Source organism: Amblyraja radiata, chromosome 3, assembly GCF_010909765.2.
Source record: "Amblyraja radiata isolate CabotCenter1 chromosome 3, sAmbRad1.1.pri, whole genome shotgun sequence".
Classification (NCBI taxonomy): Eukaryota; Metazoa; Chordata; class Chondrichthyes; order Rajiformes; family Rajidae; genus Amblyraja; species Amblyraja radiata.
In genome coordinates, this window is record NC_045958.1 from 22726966 (window position 1) to 22753774 (window position 26809).

General features: G+C 41.0%; 1 protein-coding gene across 1 annotated transcript in view; it reads right to left on the minus strand.

The window, feature by feature from the left end:
* Window positions 1-3256: 3256 nt before the first annotated feature.
* cdo1 (cysteine dioxygenase type 1) overlaps window positions 3257-26809 on the minus strand; it is a 31651-nt gene continuing 8098 nt past the window's right edge. The window contains exons 2-5 of the mRNA XM_033017456.1: window positions 22638-22715; window positions 19621-19775; window positions 10790-10959; window positions 3257-3900 (exon numbers count right to left, since the gene is read on the minus strand). Coding sequence (XP_032873347.1) covers window positions 3871-3900; window positions 10790-10959; window positions 19621-19775; window positions 22638-22715 — 433 coding nt within the window. The 3' untranslated portion in view covers window positions 3257-3870. The remainder of the gene's footprint in view (window positions 3901-10789; window positions 10960-19620; window positions 19776-22637; window positions 22716-26809) is intronic.

Consider the following 26809-nt stretch of genomic DNA (forward strand, 5'->3'; position numbering starts at 1 on the left):
ACACATCCACTGGTTCTCCCTTATCCACTCTACTAGTTACATCCTCGAAAAATTCTATAAGATTCGTCAGACATGATTTACCTTTCATAAATCCATGCTGACTTTGTCCAATGATTTCACCACTTTCCAAATGTGCTGCTATTCCATCTTTAATAACCGACTCTAGCACTTTCCCCGCTACCGATGTTAGACTAACTGGTCTGTAATTCCCCGTTTTCTCTCTCCCTCCCTTTTTAAAAAGTGGGGTTACATTAGCTACCCTCCAATCCTCAGGAACTACTCCAGAATCTAAAGAGTTTTGAAAAATTATCACTAATACATCCACTATCTCGGGGGCTACTTCCTTAAGTACTCTGGGATGCAGCCTATCTGGCCCTGGGGATTTATCCTTTATTCATTCAACCTTTATTGTCATCTTGCAAGCAACAATTGTACAGTGCAAAATGAGAAGACGTTTCCCAGGGAATACCGGAGCATCGCACATAAAACTTAAACATTTCACACATAATAAAAACAATAAAAACATTCTAGTCCCTGATAAAACATTACGAATAGTTAAAAAGTGCCGGTAAAAACAGCAATATTAAAATACAGTAAAAACAGTCATAAAATGTCCAGGGCAGCTGATTTGAGTGGCCAGTGCCAGAGTTATTAAATTGTCAGTGCAAAGCAGTAGAATCAGGTGGAGTGACTGTTTAGCAACCTCACAGCCTGTGGCAGGAAGCTGTCTAGCAGTCTGGTTGTCCGGGCTTTAATGCTACGGTATCTCTTGCCTAATGGCAGGAGATCCAGATGTGTGTGGAGAGGGTGCAGTTTGTCCTTAGCTACTCTCAGTGCTTTTTACAGGCAGCGGCTCTGGAACAGTTCTTGTACCGAGGGTAGGGAGACGCCAATGATCCTCTCTGCTCCCCCCCACTACCCTCTGCAGAGACTTCCTGTCTGAGCAGTTACTGTTGGAGTACCACGTGTTCATACAGTACGTGGGTACAGACTCCACCGTGCCCCTGTAAAAAGTCCTGAGGATTTTGTTGGGGAGTGAGGCCTGTTTGAGTTGCCTCAGGTAGTGCAGTCGCTGATGGGCCAGTTTGACAATCCCAGTGTAGTTCCTGGACCAGGTGAGACTGTCTATAATTTGCACTCCGAGGAACTTTATGCTCTCCACTCTCTCCACCGTGGTGCCACTGATGTTGAGGGGAGTGTTTTGGCTGCGACCTCCTGAAGTCGACAATTATCTCCTTTGTTTTGTCGACGTTTAATGCTAAATTGTTGTTGCCGTACCAGTCCACTAGTTGTTTCACTTCCTCCCTGTACATTGTTTCATCATCTCCACTGATGAGTCCCACCACTGTGGTGTCGGCCTTTAATCCATTCAATTTACCTAACACCACTTCCCGGCTAACCTGGATTTCACTCAGTTCCATCTCATTTGACCCCCGGTCCCCTGCTATTTCCGGCAGATTATTTATGTCTTCCTTAGTGAAGACAGAACCAAAGTAGTTATTCAATTGGTCTTGTTCCCTATGATCAATTCATCCGTTTCTGACTGCAAGGGACCTACGTTTGTTTTTAACTAATCTTTCTCCCTTCACATATCTATAAAAACCTTTGCAGTCAGTTTTTATATTACCTGCCAGTTTTCTTTCATAATCTATATTCCCTTTCCTAATTAATCCCCTTTCCTCCTCTGCTGGACTGAATTTCTCCCAGTCCTCTGGTAGGCTGCTTTTTCTGGCAAATTTGTATGCTTCATCTTTTGTTTTGATGCTATCCCCGATTTCCCTTGTTATCCACGGATGCACAACCTTCCCTGATTTATTCTTTTGCCAAACTGGGATGAACAATTTTTGTAGTTCATCCATGCAGTCTCTAAATGCCTTCCATTGCCTATCCACCGTCAACCCTTTGAGAATCAATTGCCAGTCTATCTTGACCAATTCACATCTCATACCCTCAAAGTTACCTTTCTTTAAGTTCAGAACCCTTGTTTCTGAATTAATTATGTCACTCTCCATCCTAATGAAGAACTCAACCATATTATGGTCACACTTGCCCAAGGGGCCACGCACAACAAGACTGTTAACTAACCCTTCCTCATTACTCAATACCCAGTCTAGAATAGCCTGCTCTCTCGTTGGTTCCTCTACATGTTAGTTTAGAAAACTATCCCGCATACATGCCAAGAAATCCTCTTCCTCAGCACCCCTGCAAATTTGATTCACCCAATCTATATGTAGATTGAAGTCACCCATTATCACTGTTTTACCTTTGTTGCACGCATTTCTAATTTCCTGTTTGATGCCATCCCCAACTCCACTACCTGTTAAGTGGCCTGTACACGACTCCCACTAGCGTTTTCTGCCCCTTAGTGTTTCGCAGCTCTACCCATATCGATTCCACATCCTCCAAGCTAATGTCCTTCCTTTCTATTGCGTTAATCTCAGTTCTAACCAGCAACGCTACCCCACCTCCTTTTCCTTTCTGTCTATCCCTCCTGAATATTGAATATCCCTGGATGTTCAGTTCCCAGCCTTGGTCACCCTGGAGCCATGTCTCCGTGATCCCAATTATATCATATTCATTAATAACTATCTGCACATTCAACTCATCCACCTTATTACGAATGCTCCTTGCATTGAGACATAAAGCCTTCAGGCTTGTTTTTACAACACTCTTACCCCTTATACAATTATGTTGAAAAGCCCTTTTTGATTTTTGCCATGGATTTGTCTGCCTGCCACTTTTACTTTTCACCTTGCTACCTATTGCTTCTCGCCTCATTTTACACCCCTCTGTCTCTCTGCTCACACATTTAAGAAACCCACCACTTATTCTTCTCCCAGTGACCACGTGGGTTTTCTCCGAGATCTTTGGTTTCCTCTCACACTCCAAAGACGTATAGGTTTGTAGGTTAATTGGCTTGGTAGAAGTGTAAATTGTTCCTAGTGTGTGTAGGATAGTTTTAATGTGCAGGGATCACTGGTCGGTGCAGACTCGGTGGGCGGAAGAGCCTGTTTCCGCGCTGTATCTCTAAACTAAATTACCCATTCAGTCAAACACCTACTTGTTACAATGACTGCAGCTCCTAAATTAGCCATATCAGAATCCGCCAGACTGGAGTGGAAGCATTAACTTCTTATGATGAAATGTTACAACCAGTAACACTGGTACTCTTAACTGGTACTCTTCCCATAAATTACACTGCATGAACAGACTAGTTATCCACTGTGTAAAAATGAACATACTTTGCACACAAGCATTTCACAAATTCAGTTTATTATTGTAATATCTAAAAGAAAATCTAGTTTTTCCATATATACAAGTACAGACATTTTTTTTTAAATCACATTAGAAATTGTTAAATGAAGCATCAAGAGACCTGTAATAAAATCAGTACATTTACACCTTGTCTTGTTGAAGGAAAATATATTTTGTTAACCATAATTCATATTACAACTTGTCAGTACCTATAATAAGTATCCAAATATTAAGCAATGATTATGGCATTTTTTTTAAATTTAAGATTACAACAAGTCAATACTGATATTTACTTAGCATTAAGAACATAATCTTCAGATAAATTACATAATTTGTTACAGTTGAGGGCATTGAATCATTCATGCCGATCGATAGGAAATTAAAACTCCAAAGGGAAATCACAACACTGCCTTTATTAAGATTATTCATATTTGCCTAATCAGACCATCTAAAAATCTTTCGTCTGGCAATTATTTAATTTTGCTCCATCCATAATAGTTCCATCAAAATGGTGTTTTCCATCCTTCCACTCAAAGCACGAAAGCATCTCTGGCTTCATATCAACGTTAAATTGGCATCTCAAATTCGAGCAAGGTGATGTTGCAATTCAAGGAATCAGTTGTTCTCTTCAGAAACAGCATTTGCCTACGTCAAAAAGGAAATTAAGCAGCGAAAGTATTAACAAATGCAAATTGTTTTAATTTACACTACTTTGAACTGTGTTGACCGAGTGCCATGATTCCAATACATTGAACTTCTGCACATACACAAACAAATGAATTGCCTCAGTTGTCCCCAATATCATATACCACCATGTCTATGTGCTCTGTGCCCAGTCAAGAGTGCAGCGAGCCTCAGAAATGGGAGCCATTTCATCTCCAGGTATAAGACCACACAAAATAACAACCATATTCATCTAAATGGGGTATTGGCCCTCCAGGAAATACTAGTGCTTTAGTTATTTTAATATTTTATATTTAGGTTTTGGAGCTTATTTTATATTTTGAAACCTACTTTTAAATGAATCCCATTGAGTTTTTTCAAGTCTTCAACAATAATGTTTAAAAATGTAAGGCCTTTACAGCTGGGATATGTGAATACGACCAGTTAATTTGGCTCTCACATCCAGCGGGGCAAGTGCGAGTCAGTGCTGAGTCATGCTCCAAATCCAGCATGACATGTAATGCAAACCAATTTCCAGTCAGTCTCCTACCAAATCATTAAAATCCAGTGTCAAGGTCCTTTGAGGAAGAAAGTTGTGGGTGAGGGGTGGAATGCAATGGTCACACAGGTCAGATTTATTAAATAATCCAAATTTTAGAGGCTTGGCTAGACACTAACACACCATACGAACCACAATAAATGAAAATTCACAGTGATTTAAAGTGGCAAATGTAGAGCCTTTAAAATAAATTCACCAGGAATGTGTGCTCAGTCCCAAATCTTTCAGGAGCATCACTTGTGGAAAAAAACATTATTGGGAATCATTCAATGAAGAATTATTTAGAGAGAGAGAATCAATAGAATCGTATGAAGAGTACAGCACTGATAGCAAACCAGATACTAATAGATATGTGAATAGATATTAAAAAACTCTGGTTTATAAGTGAAGTACTGTAAACTCTTCACAGAAAAAATATACTTTACATCCCCCTCCCCCACCTGGCGCATTTTCCGATTATTCATAGACACTGTGGAAGAAAGAGTATACTATAGATTTAGTAGGAAAGAATTCAGGTCTGCTGACTGCAAGGACAACTCAAATTGACACGAGCAAACAATTAGTGAACAATTCACTGGGAGGCTCAGATATTTGCCTTTTGTGCACGTAAAAATACCACACGCATGCACGCACACACATAAATATATATTGCGCAAAGTTAAAGCACATGGCAGTGGGGGTAGGGTATTGACATGGATAGAGAATTGGTTGGCAGACAGGAAGCAAACAGCAGGAATTAATGGGCCTTTTTCAGAATGGCAGGCAGTGACTAGTGGGATGGCACAAAGCTTGGTGCTGGGACCCCAGTTATTTACAATATATATTTTAACGATTTAGAGTAGACAAGGGAATTAAATGTAACATCTCCAAGTTTGTAGATGACACAAAGCTGGGTGGCAGTGTTAGCTGCGATGAGGGTGCTATGACGCTGCAGGGTGACTTGGATAGGTTGGATGAGTGGCCAGATACATGGCAGATGCAGTAGAATGTGGATAAATGTGAGATTATCCACTTTGATGGAAAGAACAGGAAGGCAGATTATCATCTGAATGGTGTCAGATTAGGAAAAGGAGAGGTGCAACAAGACCTGGGTGTGCTTGTACATCAGCTGCTGAAAGTAAGCATGCAGGTACAGCAGACAGTGAAGAAAGCTAATGGCATGTTGACCTTCATTGCGAGAGGATTTGAGTTTAGGAGCAAGGAGGGCCTACTGCAGTTGTACAGGGTCCTGTTGAGACCGCACCTGGAGTATTGTGTGCAATTTTGGTCTCCTAATTTGAGGAAGGACATTATTGCTATTGAGGGAGTGCAGCGTAGGTTCACCAGGTTAATTCCTGGGATGGCAGGAATGACATATGATGAAAGAATGGGTCGACTGGGCTTGTATTCGCTAGAATTTAGAAGGATGAGAAGGGATCTTATAGAAACATAAAATTCTTTAGGGATTAGACAGGCTAGATGCAGGAAAAATGTTCCCGATGTTGGGGGGTCCAGAACCAGTTTAAGAATAAGGGGTAGGCCATTTAGGACTGAGATGCGGATAAACCTTTTCATCCAGAGAGTTGCTGTGGAATTCTCTGCCACAGAAGGCTGTGGAGGCCAATTCACTGAATGTTTTTAAGAGTTATATTAAGCTCATTGGGCTAATGGAATCAAGGGATATGAGGTAAAAACAGGAACGTTTGATTTTATTTTATTTTTTTAAATTTATTTTTATGTTTTAATTTATTAGAAGTACGGTAATGTGGCACCAAGGTGCCAAATATATATTGACATGTTACATTTTACGTACAGCTTCATTTAAAAAAAATAAAATAAGAGAGAAAGAGAATAGATAATAGAAAATAGAAAAACGTGTGATGTATGGTGTGTGAAAAACTAAAGGGAAGAAAGAGTGAATGAGAAGAAAAAAAAAGAGAAAAGAAAAAAAAAAGTTTTTAAAAAGGAGAGTAGAAAGTAGGAGATAGGTATTTATATTCTTGACCGTCCTTCACCCAGTCCTGAAACAATTGGTTTTGAAACGATTTTGTTGCAACATATGCTTCCAAGAAGTCGATAAATGGAGACCAACTCGTTAAGAATTGGTCTGGTTTATCTGTTAGGAGGAATCGCATTTCTTCAAGATGTGCTGTGTCCAACATGTTTATAATCCACATTTTAAGCGTTGGTATGGGTGTATTTTTCCAAAATTTAAGTATGTTTTTTTGCCATTATTAACCCATAATTAAAAAATGAATTTTGAAATGTGTTCAGTTTGTTCCCGTCTCCCGTTACTCCAAGTACCATCATTTCAGTGTTAGGCTCCATTTTTATCTTGAATAATTTTGTAGATATTTCAAAGATATCGCTCCAAAATTTATTCAGTCTAGTTTTTGAATAATATAATCTATGTAAAATTTTTAATTGAATTAAGTTATCTTACATTAATCGAACATTTGTGTATATGTATCAAATACTTTTCCCGTGTTTCTTTCGTGATTTTTATCATTAATTATCGTTCCCAATCTTCTCTAAGTGCCTCTGTCGATGGTAGCTCTACATTTAAAATACTATTATATAAATATGATATTAATTTCTGTGAGAGCAATATTCATTGCTTCTTCCAGTGGGTCTAAAATTATAGTTTGATGTCTTTGTATATATTTCTTCATGAAATCGCAAATCTGAAGATACTTAAAATATTGGTTATTTTTCAACTTAAATGTTAATTGTAATTGTTGGAATGATAACAGATTTCCCATTTCAGACATATCGCCGATCCTTTTAATTCCCATTATTTCCCATTGGTTATATGTTTTATCGATATGAGATGGTTTAAATGAAGGATTATTCACTATTGGCATTAACACTGATAGTTTCTTAATTTTAAAGTTAATTTTATTTGTTTCCAAATTCTTATTGTATTATGGATAATTGGGTTATTCTTATATATTGTGTTGTTCAGTTTTATAGGGGAGAAGAGGATCGCTCCTATATTACAAGGAGAACAATCCTCTTTCTCCATTGTTATCCATTCTGTTTGTTGGGAAGAGATGTCCTACCAATAAATTATAATCTTAATATGCACTGCCCATTAATAAACGGGGTATTGATTTTAGATGATCATATTGAATGGTAGTGTTATCTCGAAGGGACGAATGGCCTACTCTTGCACCTATTTTTCTATGTTTCTATATCCGTCCAATGTCCTTTAAATATTATAACTGTATCCGTTTATCTGGCAGCTCATTCAAGATATGAACTGCTTGCTGTATGTTGTCCCAGGGATCTCAGTGTTTGGCATATTTCAAGTAGCAACACAGCATTCTTGTCCAGGTTGATAAATAACAGGGAAAAACAACTAGATTAACACCGGGAACTGCAGATGCTGGAATAAAACATTAAAATTTCAAATTCATATAAAGCGAGTTAGATGTGGCCCTTGTGGCTAAAGGGATCAGGGGGCATGGAGAGAAAGCAGTTACAGGATACTGAGTTGGATGATCAGCCATGATCATATTGAATGGCGGTGCAGGCTCAAAGGGCCGAATGGCCTACTCCTGCACCTATTTTCTATGTTTCTATGGTAGGGTATAGTTGTATTTTTCCTCCTTCCTCAACCTTTAAAAAGAAAACTGGAACTTCTGGTATAAATCAATTTGTTTTAAAATAGAGAATTGGCAACAATTTTAGTACTACAGGTGCACAACCTTTTATCCGAAGATCCAAATAACGAAAACCTCCGAATAGCGGACATTTTTTCGGTCCTTGAAGAAAGGTCCTTGAAAACGTTCACCGAGGGCGGCCCGCAGAGGTGACAGCGGAACCTCCGGTCGGTCCTCGAAGAAAGGGGAACTAAATCCCCATTCATAAAAGAGAAGGTGAGGGTATATTGCGCGGGAGGGTTAATAATTGACAATATGCTGCTGCCTGCCCGCTGAGTTAAAAAGTTACCACGGTAGACTCACGATACACAGTGTATCGTGAGTCTTGCGTGGGAACTTTTTAACTCAGCGGGCAGGCAGCAGCAGATTGTCGCTCCCTTCAGTTTCACCCCACCTACACCCCTCTGCTTCCCGGCCATGTGTGTGACCCCTTCCCTCCCCTCTCCAGCTCCCCGCCCATTGCACCGGCGCGGGGGCTTTGCACTGTCTTCACGTCAGCAATGCCAGCAGGTCAGTGCCAGTCACCGGAGACGTCAGGACCAACGGGACACCGACCCCCAGGCCCACTGCAAGCACGGAGATCCCAGAGACCCACAGCCAGCAGCAGCCCAGCCCCGTTCCAACTCCAGAGGAAAATTGCAAACTGGCCGAAGACGTCAGGACCACCAGAAGCCGCTCCCTGATGGGCCGCTACGGCGACAAGTGGCAGTTGGCCCACAACCCGAGCTGCGCCCTCTCATCGGGACACCGACCCCCAGGCCCACTGCAAGCACGGAGATCCCAGATCAGCAACTCCAGCCCAGCCCCGCTCCAGCTCCAGAGGAACACGCTCCCCGTAGGGGCAGAAGCTGATGGTGTGCAAGGTACGTCTTGTTCTTGGGGTCGCGCAGCTCGGGCTGTGGGCGAACTGCCACTTGTCGCCGTAGCGGCCCATCGGGGAGCGGATTCCTCTGGAGTTGGAGGGGGAGGGGGGTATTGTGTTGTTTGATCGCCCCCTACTATCCCAGGGACAGGGAGACAGGACGTTCACCGAGGGCGGCCCGCAGAGGTGACAGCGGAACCTCCGGTCGGTCCTCGAAGAAAGGGGAACTAAATCCCCATTCATAAAAGAGAAGGTGAGGGTACATTGCGCGGGAGAGTAGGAATCCCAAGACAAAGTTGAGTGAGCGTTCACCGAGGTGGCCCGCAGAGGTGACAGCGGAACCTCCGGTCGGTCCTGGAAGAAAGGGGAACTAAATCCCCTTCATAAAAGAGAAGTGGAGGGTATATTGCCCGGGAGGGTAAATCGCCTACCTGGAAGAAACCAGACATTTTTTTCCAGGATGTCGTCTGCACACCAAAGCTCACGTTTGGCGCTAAACATGGCACGCCAAAGCTCACGTTTGGCGCCAAACGCACGTCGCCTCTGCTGCACACGGATATAAGAGTGTGAAAATGTCGCCTTAGGCCGCCTAAGGGCATGTAGCCCCGCTAGGGTGACATGAGTGCGAGAGGTGATTCAATGCTGCGGTCACATTTACAAATTCAGGAATTCATTCAACACACTGCATTTCATACAGACATTTATTCTGCAAGAAAAAACTACATTGAAGACTCAAACTCGCGACCGAGGAACTGCCGGGATCAAGGCGCAAACTCGCGACCTTGCGGATATGAGCCGAGCACTCTACCACTGAGCCAGCCATTAAAATCTACGCTAACAAATTTCCATTCCGAAGGCCGACAAATTCCGAATTACGAAAAGTGTCTGGTCCCAAGGCTTTCGGATAAAAGGTTGTGCACCTGTATCTACAAAAACAAGAGTCACTTTCCTCTTCTGGCCCTACAGCTCCACAAATCAATTCAAGCAGAGTGAAATATGCTCTCCCACAGAAATCAGATGTGCCAAGATTATGCAACAGTGTATTTCCTAACAATTAAATTACATCATTCATTTTTTTAACTGAAAGTAGCTGGATCTGGCATTGAAAAGGATCTAAATTTATGGAGGAAAATACAATTGCAAGAAGATTGCTCCATTTTTTATTTCCTGCTCCAGACTACTACTGGGTAACATAGTTGTGTTTGGGGAATGTTTGGGGATTTTTTACAGCATTATTCACAAAAACAAATGAAGAAAATCAACTTGCTAAATTCCCAGTGAATGAAGTTTTGATGTTTCTTTCCCTGCACACCAAATCCAACATCATTTCTAACCACAATTATCAAGCATGTCCCATATAAAACCTTCAATACAAACAAAATCTAAAGCCAATTAAAACGATTGCTTTAAAAAAAAAAAAGGGTTAGATTAACAATGAAAACACAATTGAAGTTGCACATTTTTCAAAGTATACAGTACTTAGAAGTATGTGTGAGAGATTTAACACAAAATGAACTCTCATCCCAAATCTAAAATACTGCTCTTAAATTTTACACATTTTTTAGTTTGTATTAATGAAGGAATTTTAATGTACAATCCTTATTTTAGGAGTAGAACCATTACAAACATGCTCTTGTGATGGAATTCCACGGGGTAAAATTACATCCAAACTTTTGGTTTTAAAGTCAGATTTTGCTTTATATCAGTATTACTTGTACAAACGGACAGGAAATACTACTCAAGTTTCCATTGTACACTACGCACCTTTTGCAAAATTAAACGAGAAAACACAATAGTTGTACTCACAAGAGGAACTTTCTCTCCATATTTGCTTGTGAAAGTAACTATCACTTTCTTTTTATGTCCACTTCTTTCATCAATGCAGTGGCAAGAATCAAAGGGAGGAATATACAAGTGAAGGCTGACGGCCACCTCTGTGTGACTCACATTTTCAACTCTGTGTACCCCGATTGAATCTATTTGTAAAATAAAGTATTTGATCACATGCATTACTGATGAAAATCACACAATTTACTCCAGATCCAGAAACAAACATACATTGAATTTATTTTCAGGCCCTAGAATGATATCGTAGAGCCTTTATACTTTATAGTAAAACTCAAGATATGATTTTCTAAAGAATCCCAAGCTGAGCAAAAAAACAAATATCTGCATAGTACATTTGTTTATGAGTATTACTTGAAAAAAATTAAGATAATAAATAATCAAATAGGCTCACTAACTGAAACAATAGCAAAATATACCTAATTTTTTGTGGATTGGACTGTTTTCTCTCGAGTGTCAGGAGTTGATGGAAACATGATTGAAGTATATAAAAGTATAGAGACAAAGGTAGGGTAGACAGGTAGAACCTTTTCCCAGGGTGGAAATGTCAGACGAGAGGACATGGCGTTAAGGTGAGAGGAAAAAAGTTAAGGGAGATGCGTGGGGCAGTTTTATTTTCACACAGAAGAGTGGTGGATGCCTGAAACAAACTGCCAGAGGTGATGGTGGAACTGGATACAGTAGTGTCATTTGTGAGGCTTATAATCAGCACATGGATATGCAGGGAATTGAGCTATATGGACCATGTACCAGCAGAGGAGATTAGTTTAACTTGGAGCCACGTTCAGCACGGACATTGTGGGCCGAAGGACCTGCTCCTGTGTGGTACTGGTCTGTTTCTTTTGAACCAAGTATACATTAACCTCTCTCAAATACAATGTTCCTATCCCCTTTGTTTCATGGCTGGATTGGAAGTTTCAAGCAGCAAGCAGCTGGAGACACAAGAGGCTGCAGCGTTCTGATAAAGGACTCAAAATGTCAACCCTGCTTAAATATTTTACAGAAGCATTCTTGTTGAACAGCAAATAGAGTTAAGGAGTTCAAGTGCAAAGACTCAAAAAAAAATTGCATGACTTGTAGACACATAGTGATCCAATTAAAGTTAATTTGCAGTCCAATTTGCTAGTCCTGTTGGTTAATTTCCAAAAGCCCCCACACTTTAACTCGAGGTTCGTGAGAATGAATCAACTGGGCATCAGCATCTCCTGCGTTTTAAGTACTCATGCCTCAATAAGCGAGTTTAGTATCTCCACATTTTCTATGTTCTACCTTTTGCTGGACAACATGCATCTTTCCCTATGTGACCCTTGTTGCCACACCTGTAACACTCGATCTCATATTCAGGCATGCTTCTTGTAGGACAGCTGGTTAACTTGCCCAGTCTTGGAATCTTTCAATTTCATGCCGTGAAATTGTCCCTCGACAGCTTCCAGTGCTGCTACAATCGACAAAGCATCATTAATGTTTACCCCCTTTTTCTAGCAGCCTTCTCTTGAGCTGGTCTGATCTGCAATGCTGGACAACCTGATCCAATATCTGGTTCTCCACATCAGCAGCCACATATTTGCATCTTACAGACACCTGTCTGAGTCTCATCACAAATTGAGCAAGATTCTCGCCCTCTTCCTGCATTGTTTTACGGTTTGGGAACAGCTCCGCCCAGGACAAGGCGGCTCTGCAGAGAGTAGTGCGTTCGGCCGAACGCACTATGGGAACTTCACTCGCCCCTCTGCAGGAACTTTACATCAGAAGGTGCAACTCCTTACATCAGAAGAGCCAACAAGATCATGGGAGACCCCTTCCACCCCTGCAACGGACTGTTCCAGCTGCTACGGTCAAGCAAACGCCTCTGTTCCCATGCTGTGAGAACAGAGAGGATGAGAAGGGGTTTCTTCCCAGAGGCCATTAGGACTGTAAACTCCTATCTCACCAGGGACTAACTTTACTGTACCATTTTACTGTTTTTTTTTTTTTTAATTGCTATTTTTTTCCTTTTTCTTTCCTCCCACAAATATGTAATATGTGATTCTGTTCCATCCTGTTTGTTTGTTTGTTTTGTTTTTTGCACAATCCGTGAGCATTGCCACTTTTTATTTCACTGCAAATCTCGTATGTGTATGTGACAAATAAACTTGACTTGACTTGGAATAAATGGCGTTGAAATGTAGCATTCGGCACCACCACATAATGACTGTTCAAAGCATCAACGGCTTTCTTATAGTCTTCCTTCATTCCAGTATCAGGGAGTGTTTTAAACATTTCTCGAACTGCTGGCCCTACGGAGAAAAAAAGTAACGCTCTCCACTGCGCTTTATGCCCCAGCGTACTCTGCTCAAGAAAGAGCCCTCAACTGTCGGTGTAAGCCTCAAATTCCTCCAACCAAGCATTCCACTTCATGCTGACGGTACTCGCATCACCCGTCGGACCAAATTGTGGAACTCCGAAGTGCTAAGAAATCAGCTCCAGCGACTGCCATTAAAAAAAAAAATTCCATCTCTAAGCCACGGATTCAGAATCCAAAATCACCAAAATATCCTCATCGCCAATGTCACATCTTGGCCTCAGATGTGGAATAATAATGATACTGACACAATATTCAGAGGTTACATTCCTTGATCTCCATGTTTATTATCTCACCCAGCCATGGCCTCCTGCCTCGGCTTACACAGTGCACATGCGATCTGACCTCCAAATCAGCTGATACAAAGGTCATGATATTTGCATATCATCATCATGACTCATCGTCATGACAGCAAGGACTGTCTCAAATTGGTTGACCACACAACTTGTAATTCATGTAAATCAATATTGAATTTGAATGGCTGTGACTTAAGCCAATGCCAAGGATTTGATAATTGACAGGTTCGTTGCAGGCATTCTTGCATTTAAGGCTGGTGCTGTATTGAGTCAATAATTTAAATAGATACAATTGTGGATTTGTGCAGCTGTGGCCGACTGCTGACATATTTGATGGATACATTTATTTATAAATCTCATTGAAATGAATGCGCAAGTCCGTACACACACAGTAGCTCAGTTGGCGAGAATGTTTATCCCGAATGACCAATGACCTGGTCATGCGCAGTTGTAATACCGAACTCGCTTATTGTCAGGGAAGCTAGGAAGTGATAAAGTGCTGGTGTTGGTTATAGTCCATCTCCACCAGTCTACAAAGTGTAGGGATTAACGGGTCCCTTCCAGAATGGCAGGCAGTGACTAGTGGGGTACCGCAAGGCTCGGTGCTGGGACCGCAGCTATTTACAATATACATCAAAGATTTGGATGAAGGGATTCAAAGTAACATTAGCAAATTTGCAGATGACACAAAGCTGGGTGGCAGTGTGAACTGTGAGGAGGATGCTATGAGAATGCAGGATGACTTGGACAGGTTGGGGGAGTTGGCAGATGCATGGCAGATGAAGTTTAATGCGGATAAATGTGAGGTTATCCATTTTGGTAGCAAAAACAGGAGGGCAGATTACTATCTAAATGGCGTCAAGTTGGGAAAAGGGGAAGTACAACGGGATCTGGGGGTCCTTGTAAATCAGTCTATGAAAGTAAGCATACAGGTACAGCAGGCATTGAAGAAAGCGAATGGCATGTTGGCCTTTATAACAAGAGGAATCCAATATAGGAGCAAAGAGGTCCTTCTGCAGTTGTACAGAGCCCTAGTGAGACCACACCTGGAGTCTAGTGTGCAGTTTTGGTCCCCTACTTTGAGGAAGGACATTCTTGCTCTTGAAGGAGTGCAGCGTAGGTTTACAAGGTTAATTTCCGGGATGGCGGGACTGTCATATGCTGAGAGAATGGAGCAGCTGGGCTTGTACACTCTGGAGTTTAGAAGGATGGGAGGGGATCTCATTGAAACATATAAGATTGTTAAGGGTTTGGACACGCTAGAGGCAGGAAACATGTTCCCGATGTTGGGGGAGTCCAGAACCAGGGGCCACAGTTTAAGAATAAGGAGTAAGCCATTTAAGCGGCCTTTTCACAGGGCGACTTGACGCAAGAGTTAACCAGAGTTTAACATCGTGGGAACCTCGTGCGATAACAGTACGGCATTCGTGGACCACCGTGGACCACCGTAGCGCTAACGGCAGGTCATCGTGTAACTTGGTCACTCGGGAGAAAATTCAAGAAAGTTTGAATTTCTCCAAGATTGACTTGTACACTTGTGGTTGAGTATTGCAACATTATATGAACGTAGTGGCCAGTGCGATATCCGTAATAACTCTTGCGGGTACCGTGGGAACTCCTGCGAACGGTGAACCCGGAAGCTGGACAGAGGGGACAGAACGTGATTAAAAATTATCTTCTGTGGGATTGAATTTAAAAAATAAATAAAAATAAAGATTTACATCCGCATATGGACATCAACTTATTCATGAGTTATGTTAATGAGATTCAAGAAAATAACTATAATCTTTAAAAGGGACTTTAAAAGGGACTTTACTGAAAGGTTATGCATTTTTATGGTCCGTGAGAAATTTTTCACATGTCCTTCTTTGAGAGATAGAGGTCGGAGTCCTCGGGTCCAGGGGTCCGGAACGCTACCAATCAATGTTGTACAGAGACCCGTGTAAGGAGTGACCTGCACATGCTGGTTTAAACCGAAGACAGACACAAAAAGCTGGAGTTGTATAGACTTGTATAAGAATCGCCTGAGGCCAAGTAGCGGAGGGTGATTGCTATGCGCAACCCTGGTTCCAGTGCTTTTCTCATTACAGTGTCAGTCTTCTTCAGCAGAGGTCCCAAATTATTCTTTAACTCATTAAAGAGCTCGGGTGAAATTCTGACAAAGTTTTTGAATGCACTTGTATCCTCTTCGCACAGCACATTAAGCAGTTGCTCATATTGTCCAAATTGAGCTCTCCGTTGAAAGATGGGCTTCACCCAGTGAGACTTCCTCTTAATTCTCTTTTTAATTAATCTCTCCCTTCTGCCTTCAAGCAAGCGTTTTCGATGCACATAGTGGGCAGCTGCATGCAGCGAGTCAATGAAAAAAACCAACATCCTGTACTCGAAATTATTTAGTATAGGCATGTCTCCAAATGAGCCGATTCAACCAAGGGAGGATATATATAGTGTGTGAAAAAAAAAGTTACATCATTTGTGTCACGATGTTCATTCAAGATTTAACGCGAAAGCTCGGGAAACGGCCAAGTCACTCGCACAAATAACATAAATGCCGAGTACCGTGGGAACTCTTTATCTATCCCCGTTATATCGTGCGAGACTCGTGCTGGACCACGACCTCTTCACTCTTGTGACATCTTGCGTCAACTCGCCCCGTGAAAAGGCCGCTTGAGAATGGAGACGAGGAAACATTTTTTCTCACAGAGAGTGGCGAGTCTGTGGAATTCTCTGCCTCAGGTGGAGGCAGGTTCGCTGGATGCTTTCAAGAGAGAGCTAGATAGGGCTCTTAAAATAGCAGAGTCAGGGGATATGGGGAGAAGGCAGGAACGGGGTACTGATTGGGGATGATCAGCCATGATCACATTGAATGGGACCCGGCTGGCTCGAAGGGCCGAATGGCCTACTCCTGCACCTATTGTCTATTTTGATACCAATGTTCCAAACAATGTTAAAACCTCATCCCTTTCAGGAAGCAAAGCAGTTTTGGGAACCTGTCCAGGTATTAATTCTGTCACAACAGCATACATGAAAAAAATCAATCATTCTACGCAAGCCAAGTTATAAAACAAATGAACAATCCCATCTATAGTTGCAATTTTAAAGCTTACTCATGAACAGTTTTTATTGCTACCTGTATTAAACTGCAGAAGGTGAATTAACAAGAGTTAGCATTCCAAAGGTTGGGGGTTGGGTAAACAAACTACAATACTACCTCCTCTCGTGGGAGCATAATTCCAGCTGAACTCTTATCTATAATATCAGGGACTGCAGCCAACATACACTTTAAAAATGGATGCTGAACTACTGGCAAAAGTAATACAAAACTATTCCAGAAGACAAATTCCAAAGCAAAGTTGAGAAGACCATAAATTAAATAGACAATATTTTTCCTTTCCCAGACTGAAGGTTATGGCAAGCACTTGTAACATCTGCCTTAACATCAGGCTTCTACGAAGCCTTGCAATCACCTGTCCTACATAAAAACAAAAACCGTTGTTAGTAACAGGAATACTTTATTGTCACATGTGACTAGGCACATAGAAACATAGAAAATAGCTGCAGGAGTAGGCCATTTGACCCTTCGAGCCTGCACCGCCATTCAATATGATCATGGCTGATCATCCAACACAGTATCCTGTACTGCCTATCCTGTATCCTTCTCTCCATACCCCCTGATCCCTTTAGCCACAAGGGCCACATCTAACTCACTCTTAAATATAGCCACTGAACTGGCCTCAACTACCTTATGTGGCAGAGAATTCCAGAGATTCACCACTCTGTGAAAAATGTTTTTCTCATCTCGGTCCTAAAAGATTTCCCCCTTATCCTTAAACTGTGACCCCTTGTTCTGGACTTCCCCAACATCGAGAACAATCTTCCTGCATCTAGCCTGTTCAACCCCTTAAGAATTTTGTACGTTTCTACAAGATCCCCGCTCAATCTTCTAAATTCTAGTGAGTACAAGCAGAGTCTATCCAGTCTTTCTTCATATGAAAGTCCTGACATCCCAGGAATCAGTCTAGTGAACCTTCTCTGTACTCCCTCTATGGCAAGAATGTCTTTCCTCAGATTAGGAGACCAAAACTGTATGCAATACTTCAGGTGTGGTCTTACCAAGACCCTGTACAACTGCAGCAGAACCTCCCTGCTCCTATACTCAAATCCTTTTGCTATGAATGCTAACATACCATTTGCTTTCTTCACTGCCTGCTGCACCTGCATGCCTACTTTCAATGACTGGTGTACCATGACACCCAGGTCTCGTTGCATCTCCCCTTTTCCTAATCGGCCACCATTCAGGTAATAGTCTACTTTCCTGTTTTTGTCACAGTGAGATTCTTTGCTTGGAAACACAATGTATACAAATAGCAGCCACCTATGGCGCTAACATTTAATATTTGATGTCTGAGCTTTAAAGAGAATATGCCATTCAATTAGTATTCACATTACATAATCCATTCCTATGGAGAACAAGTTTCAAAATGAAGTGAATATTCAGTTACCAATGGAATATTTCGACAAAACCATTCAAATTAAAGCCATTCATTTAAGGGTAGGGAAAATCAAGTATAAAAGTACAAAAGAGAAACTCAAAATTGTCATGTGTAATTTCCATATAGGTAAGAAAACAAAGGCCAATAGTTGAACGTGATTGGAAGACTGAGGAATATTAGCAGCAGAGATTTGAATACATTCAAATTTAGAGTGCCTGATAAAAGTATTGAAATAACATTGTCTGTAGATTCCCCAATGCAGGGGTTTCAGCAGCTGATGAACCCAGGGCACGAAGCAAGGCAGGTGATAATTCAGACATGGAAGTAAGGGAGCTGGTAAATAAAATGCAACCTTAAAGACAATAGTATAGTTTAGTTGAGAGATACCGTGTGCAAAGGCCCTTTGGCCCACCGAGAACACGACAACCAACGATCACCTGTACACTGGTTCTATCCTACACTCTTAGAGACAATTTACAGAAGCCAATTAACCTACAAACGTGCTCATCTTTCGAATGTGGGAGGAAAGCCGAGCAGCTGGAGAAAACCCACATAGTCACGGGGAGAACATACAAACTCCCTACTGACAGCACCTGTAGTCAGAATCGAACGTGGATCCCTGATTCTAAAATACACCAACTACTGCTGCACCATTGTACCATGCTTTAAAAAAAAAGGTGGTACAATCTATCTCCATTCTTTGATCTTTAGTTAACTGGAAGTGTCAGTACATTAGTCAAATAGCCTATCAAACCAAGGCATTGATGGTATCAATGTTGAATAGAGTAAGAGCCCAATAATAGATTCTTACAGGAGGGATGAAAAAACCATTGCAAGAGATACGTAAGAAATGACTGAATTGTCAAGGATGGATCAAGACACAGGCAATGTCATTCAGTACCAAAAAGAAATTAAAGATTATGTAATCAATTATTTCAAAGGTTACATACAGGTAGAAAATTAAAGACGTAAAATGCAAGCAGCTTTCTACAGTTCATTAATCTGTGGCAAGTGGCTGAACAAAATGCACCATTAAGAGCCACAAATTGGAGCTAGTCACACACACACACACATTGTACCAAGTTAATTTGATGTCCACCATTCAAATGAAGATGAAAGCAGTGGAGTGAATTGAGATTGTTCTTTCCAAATGGTATTAGTGAGGGAAAGTTATCAGCTGTGGTTCAGTTGGGCAGAAATCGTGCCAAGGTCAGATGGTTTTGAGTCGTTTCAAGTTGCACTCCAAATCTTGAGCACAAAATCTAGGCTGATAGTCAGATATGCGTTGTTAAACAGAGGCTCCCACTTTGCCTCCAAGCGCATAGAAAGTATCCCTTTTGTTACAGTATATTTCACAGGAAAAGGGAGCATCCTGTTCAATAGTTATCCCTTAATCAACAACATATTTGAGAGCTTGCCATGCACATTTCTTATTTTACAAATTATTGCAATAACTCCAAAACAATTTGGAATCTCTCACATTCAAGGGCATCAAAATGTTCTTTGAAAACATGGAATTTCACTTAATATGTGAATGGAAAATAAGAAATAAAGATAGAATAGAGATTACCACAGAAAGTAGGTGGACATAGAGCAACAACTAAAAATGCAATCTTCAATCACTATTTCCTTCTTTGGTTTATTTGAACATGGAAAACTTACCACAGATGTAAGTACACTGGTTTTCTTGAAGGATGGTCTCATTGTTCTTGGTAAGTTCTTTTTTTCCATCACCAGGCCAATTGAAGATAGTTTCCTTTAACTGTCCCTGAAGCATTTTTAAGAAGCAATGGGAATCAGCATGATCATGAATACTGCTATAATGTGGAAAGACAAGAAAAAAGTCAAGTCTCGAAAACATGTTGTGTTTTACAGCACGATTAAAAATACTTTGGACAAAACCATTAACATTAAAAGTAGGTGTATGTGGTCATCCACTTGAAATCAAAGTTAGAACAAAGGCAGAAAATATTTGTCTAAAGAAACTGGAGTCCATGTATACAAGGTCATAAGTGATAGTAGAATTGGGCCATTCGGTCATCAAGACGACTCCGCCATTCAAACATGGCTGATCTATCTCTCCCTCCTAACCCCATTCTCCTGCCTATTCCACATAACCTCTGACACCTGTGCTAATCAAGAAACTATCTGTCTATCTCTGCCATAAAAAAAATATCCATTGACTTGGCCTCTACAGTCTTCTATGGCAAAGAATTCCACAGATTCACCACCCACTGACTAAATACATTTTTCCTCATCTCCGTCCTATAAGAACGTCCTAAAAGAACATAGATCATTGCAATGTTAGGGCTAGCTACAGAAAATCATCCAAAGGCCTAATAGAATGCTGGTTACAGTAGACAAGATGCTAGAAACAGTGCCGTAATGAATAGAGGTAAACGTTAACCCCCATGTTACAGCCGTTTGGTTGTACAGAATGCACAAATCACTACCAAAAAATTTGAGATATGAAATTTAAAAAATCTTTCAGTTTGAGGAAAAAGCTAAATAAACAAAATGCAACAGAAATAAATTTAATCAATAATTCATGTTATAATTTTTTTTTAAATAAATAAATTTAAAAATCGCAATATGGACAATATTCTAGGAATACAAACTCTAATGCAGCAATCTATCCTTGGTAAACGGGAAAAGCTCCTATTTGGACAAAACCTGAGGAATTGCAAACAGTTCCAGGAACCTGTAAACACAAAGAACTGCAGATACTGGCATCTTGTGTAGACTCCAAAGTGCTGGAGTAACTCAGCATGTCACTGTAGGATATGGATAGGCGGCTACAGGTCGTAACATCCGAAGAAGGATCCCGACCAGAAACATCACCTACCCAGGTCCTCCAGAGTTGGTGTCTGACCTGTTGAGTCACTCCAGTATTTTTTATTCAACGCAACCTGAAAAATTGGTCATTTAGCAGAAGGATACCTAGACACCACAGTTAAATCACACAAAGAGATGATGGAAACTAGACCAGAATTCAGAAAGTAATTAGGGGATTTGATTGACGTTCGATATCATTAAAGGAATAATATCAACAGACCCCAATCAATGAAGATGGGCGATAAATCATCTTCTACGATAGTTCTCAACACTGGTGCCCCACAGTGATGCATTGTCAGCCCCTTTCTATACTCCCTATGCTCCCACAACTGTGCAGCTAAATACAAATCCAACTACATTTTCAAATTGTGTAGGAAGGAACTGCAGATGCTGGTAGACACAAAATGCTGCTGTAACTCAGCGGGACAGGCAGTATCTCTGGAGAGAAGGAAGGGTGGGGTTTCGGGTCAAGACCCTTCTTCAGGCATCAAATTCACAGACAACACCACCATTATGGTCCAGATATCAAATAATGATGAGACAGAGTATAGAAAGGAGTTGAGAACTTCGAAACTTGGTGCCAAGACAACAACATTTCCCACAACATCAGCAAGGCAAAGGAGATTGTGATCGACTTCAGGAAGTGAAGCGACACAAATACCTTGGCATACATTGATGGTGTCGAAAGCATTTTATTGAGATGCATTACAGCATGGTTTGGGAATAGCTCCAAACCACAAGAAATTGTAGAGTTGTGGACGCAGTCCAGTCCTTCACACTAACCACCTCCCGTCCATTGACTCCATGTACAGTTCATGCTGCCACTGCAAGGCATCCAGTATAATCAATAACCAGTCTCACCCCAGTCACTCCCTCTTCTCCCCTCTTTCACCAGGCAACATGTACAGAAGTTTGAAGCCCTCAGTACACGCAATAATAATAATAACATTAAAATGAAACTAAACTAGAGTAAGCGAATTATCTGCTAATTAGGGAATATGGGAAGGGACGGTCCTTAAGGTTGCATCTTAATCACGTAACAATGATTGATCATGTGGTAATATATAATTTAGCATATTAATACCAACAGTAAAATGCCTACAATTCTTCAAATCCATGCACATCACTATCAAAACATTATGAAGTATGTTGCCAGGATGCTTCCTACTTGGGAAATCGAGAACAGGGCATCAGTGTTTAAAAAACGTCACCAATTTTAGACAGATAAGGGCTTTTTTCCCCCTAAGAGGAGTTTGACTTTTTTGGAATCTGGTCCTCAATGGATGTTGAATATATTAATATCCAAAATGTGGGTGCATCTTTAATACAACTGGCAGAAATGCAAACTGAAGGCTATTATCACATCATATTAAATGGTGGAGCATACCCAAACACTAATGTCCAACTCCTGCTCCTCGCTCATATGTTCACATGATTTGAAAAGATAGGAAAGAAATAACAATGCAAGACCCATATTTGTACATCTTTTTGAGGGACGAAGGCAGACCACCAGCTAACCAAACCACTCAAGCCACTTTTCCAAAGTCACGGTTTTATTGTGACTGAATCACATTTCAAATATTAGGAGAGAAATGGCATTTAACGGAGCAATGTACAATTTTGCTGAGCATTGTAATTATATTTTAAATCTAGCATTCAGATGATATATTTATAACTTCAACTAATCTATTAAAATCTATCTTCATTTGTGATGTCAAGATTAGTGATAAGTTTTTTGGAAGCAGAGTTTTTATTTTGTCAACCTAAAATTGCAAACTATAAGCACAGAGTAAACATATCTGTTGAAATATTGATACAAGGAAATCCTTGGATGAATGCCTCACCTGCCATGGCCTTCACCCCAGCACAGTATCATCAAATTAAACTTTCCATTTCCTTCATCAACAAGATTTCTAGTGTATCTGCAAAGAGAGAGCACAGGTGGTCCAATTATTCTGCTTGAACCAAATATCCAAGCCAGAACAATAAAAGGTATTTACAGAGAAGCATGATAAGGCAAAAAAAGATCACCAACAGACATTGAACCCAACTACCATCATTTTGTTGGAGGTGATTAAAAAAATAGATTAGAAAGAGTCTTGGCTTCAAATGCTGTTAAATCAGATGCCAATAACATTTCTCATAATAGTGCTTGGAGGTCCTATACCAGGGAAAGTGTCCCAATCCTCTCACAGGACACCAAATTAAAACATTGTCAATATGTACAAGAGCATCCTGGGTATTATCTGAAGAAGAAGAGGAAGAAGAAGAAGAAAAAGAAGTAGAAGAAGAAGAATGAATAAATGAATCTAAATGAGGAAGAAGGAAAATGGATTAACAGGTTACTACACATAGAAAGACGGACACAAAGTACTGGAGTAACTCAGCAGCCCAGGCAAAAAATGATGGGTGGTGTTTTGGGTTGGAACAGTTCTTCATAAAGTCACGATTTGAGTCTAACAAGGGTCCTGACCCAAAACATAACCCATCCATTTTCTCCAGAGATGCTGCCTGACCCACTGAATTACTCCAACAATTGCATCTATCTTTGGTATAAACCAGCATCCACAGTTATTTGTTTCTACATTCTAAGTTACTAAACATACCATCACAGGCCAATGAAGCTAAATTTCATAAACAACTATTAAGTTTAACCTAAAAGAATGGAATTAAAAAGTTGGGTTTGTTCAAACGGTCTACGGTTCAACAGTCAATATAAAAGAAAACAAACACTATAGAAAGTCAAATAAAATTTGCATGTATGACAATATTAGGAAATTAACTCATTTGGAAAAGCTAAATATATTGGGGAGCCTGCCCCAATCTAAAAATAAATTTCTTAGAAAATAAGGGAGTAGCAAAGGGCCTGTCCCACTTGGGCCTCATTTGCGCGTCACGCAGATGGCGCACAAAGATTTTGTACATCCCAAAATCTTGGGGCGGCGCGTGCGACTGCGCGTCACTGCCTACGCACCACGCACGCGTAATGCGCATCATGCGCGCAACACATGCGCGTCACGACGCGTAAATTATGTCGCGCAAATGGGACTGGCCCTTAAAGATGTAGACCATGCACCTTTACAATAGACAATAAGTGCACTAAAAATAAACCAGATAATGGAAACACAAGTAGCAAAATAAAAAGATGCTGATAGATGTGAAAATCAACATACAGAGTAGAATTACCAAGCCTACCTGCCTGCATTGCAGTTCATTTTATATATTTTACCTCGTCAGTAAAATTAATCAGGTGGAGAAGCTCTGAGCTCATGCCTAGACTGCAGGATGGTCAGTAACCCCAAGTCGGCTGATCAGAGGGACCTGGAGGTGGTATGGTGGGTTAGCAGACTTTTGATGTAAGTGGGGGCAAGCCCGTTAAGGCTTTGTAAACATAAAGAAGGAGCTTGAAGTTGATCCGGAACCGCACAGGGAGCCAGTGGAGAGAGGCCAGAATCGGGGTGATGTGGTCCCTTTTTCGGGTGCCCATCAGGAGTCTCACTGCTGCGTTTTGAACCAGTTGCAGGCGGGACAGGGATGATTGGCTGATGCCAGTGTAAAGGGAGTTGCAGTAATCAAAACGGCAGGAGATAAATGAGTGGATGATCTTTTCGAGGTCGTCAAATTGGAGGAAAGGTTTATTTTAGCTATCGTCCGAAGCTGGAAGCTGGCTTTTACCACAACATTGACTTGTTTGTCAAATTTCAACGCAGAGTCAAATATCACTCCAAGGTTTTTGACGTGAGGTTTGAGTAATAGGGTAAGGCTTCCAAGGCTGCCTGCTATCGTTTTGATGGAGTCCCAGGGGCCGAGTAGGATGACCTCAGACTTACTCTTGTTTAGTTGGAGGAAGTTATTGGCCATCCAGCACTTTATATCCTCGAGGCAGTGGATAAGGTTAAGTAGATTTGATCGGTTGTTAGGTTTCAGGTGGAGATAGAGTTGTGCATAGCAGTGGAAGGAAATGCCGTGCCTTGGAATGACTTGGCCTAAGGGGAGCATATACACGGGAGAAGAGAATGGGGCCAAGGATGAAGCCTTGTGGAACCCTGAAACCTGATTGGAAAGTTTCCAGGATGGTATTTTGGTGAAGGTAAGGCATAAGTTGACTTAAAATTACCTTTTCAAGGACTTTTGAAAGGAAAGGCAGTTTAGAAATAGGTCTGTAGTTGCTAGGCAAGGTGGCGTCTAGGTTAGGTTTTTTCAGGAGTGCCTGGACCACTGTGTGCTTGAAGCAGGTAGGAACAGTGCCAGTGGCCAGAGAACTGTTGAAGATGGCGAGGATGCTGGGACCGGCTATTGCAATGACATCCTTCAGAAGAACAGAGAGGACAACGTCGAGGGGGCAGGTGGTAGGTTTCATGGCGGTGATCAGCTTTACAAGGGAGGGTAGAGTAACGGGTTGGAAACAGTCTAATTTTGAAGAACAGACCAATGAGACAGCCAGGTCACAGATGGGAGGGGAAATATTTGTTCTGATGTTTTTAACTTGGCTCGTGAAAAATGTAGTAAATTCTTTGCACTTAGCAGGGGACCCAGCTAAGCTGGTATCGGGGGCAGGGCATATAATAGAGGTAATGATACTAAAAAGGACCTTGGAGTTATGGGTGTTTTTGGAAATAAGGGTGGAAAAGTATTGTGTTCTCACAGACTTTACTGCTTCCTGGTATTTGAGAAGATTGTTTCTCAGAAGTTCAAAGGAAATTTGAAGCATCAGATGTATATTTCCGTTCTGATTTTCTGTACTCTTAGGGCTCTGGTGGTGTCTTTGAGCCAGGGCCAGCCTTTAAGCTTAGGCAGCACCTTACATAAAACACGCCAGCATAAGGCACCAGGTGGCGTATCCGATTATAATGGTGGTTCCAACTTTTCTCAATGCAAAGCATCAGTAATTGGTATTTGTGTAGGAAGTGTAGATTGATGATGCATGTGAGTCAATCACACACAAGCCAGCATCACTAACTCCACCCCTCTATAACACTTATACTAACACCCGTTCCCAGCATAACCTGTTGTCCTCATCGCTGCTAAGTGCTTATTAAAGATGTGTTTAAATCACACACTGACTCTGGCTCTTGTTTACAGGAAGGAACTGCAATGCTGGTTTAAGCCGAAGATAGGCAGGCAGCATCTCTGGAGAGAACGAATGGGAGATGTTTCATGTCAAGACCTTCTTCAGACTGGTCTGAAGTGTCTTGACCCAAAATGTTACTCATTCCTTCTCTCCAGAGTAAATTTGCCTTTCTTTACATTTGTAGAATACCCAAATATTGCATAACATGTCTCAAGGTAATAAACTACAATTGTCATCCTAGGCCATATAATTAAAATTACCACACAATGGTAACCACTTCCAAGTATGTGGCACAATCCTCATCTGCTCATCCTCCAAAATTGCCACATAAAAGAATGCCACATAAAAGAATGTCAAGTGTTCAATCCAAAATATTTTGAAGGCATTTGGCTGAAGAGACTGACCTGCCAACATATTGAAGACAACCGCCTCACAGTTATATTTCAATGTTTATTCTTTCATTGTGATTTGTATAAATCAATAGACTTTGAAAATACAAGCAACTAAACCTACGCAATACTATGAAATGTAAGGTATATTTAACTTTAATAAACTATTTTATAAAGTACTAGAAAGATTGTACAGGGCAATGGAAAATATTCATGGATTTTCAAACTGCCTTAAACAATGAATCACATTAAAGACTTTCATTTAATTGTAAAGCAAATAAACTGAAGATACTGAATCAGAAATGAAAACAGAAAATGCTGTGAAAGACATGGGTCTGGCATCATCTGTAGCAAGAGGGTTAATATTTCAGGTTAATAATCTTTCTTATGGACCTGCTGAGTATTTTTAGCCCAAGGTACACAAAATTGCTGGGGAAACTCAGCGGGTGCAGCACCTCCTCAAGGTATGCCTACTTTGAAGAAGTTCTCCTCCCCTCCTCCGAGTATTTTTAGCCCTCTGTTTTTACTTCAGATTTCCAGCATTTTTTTATTTTTG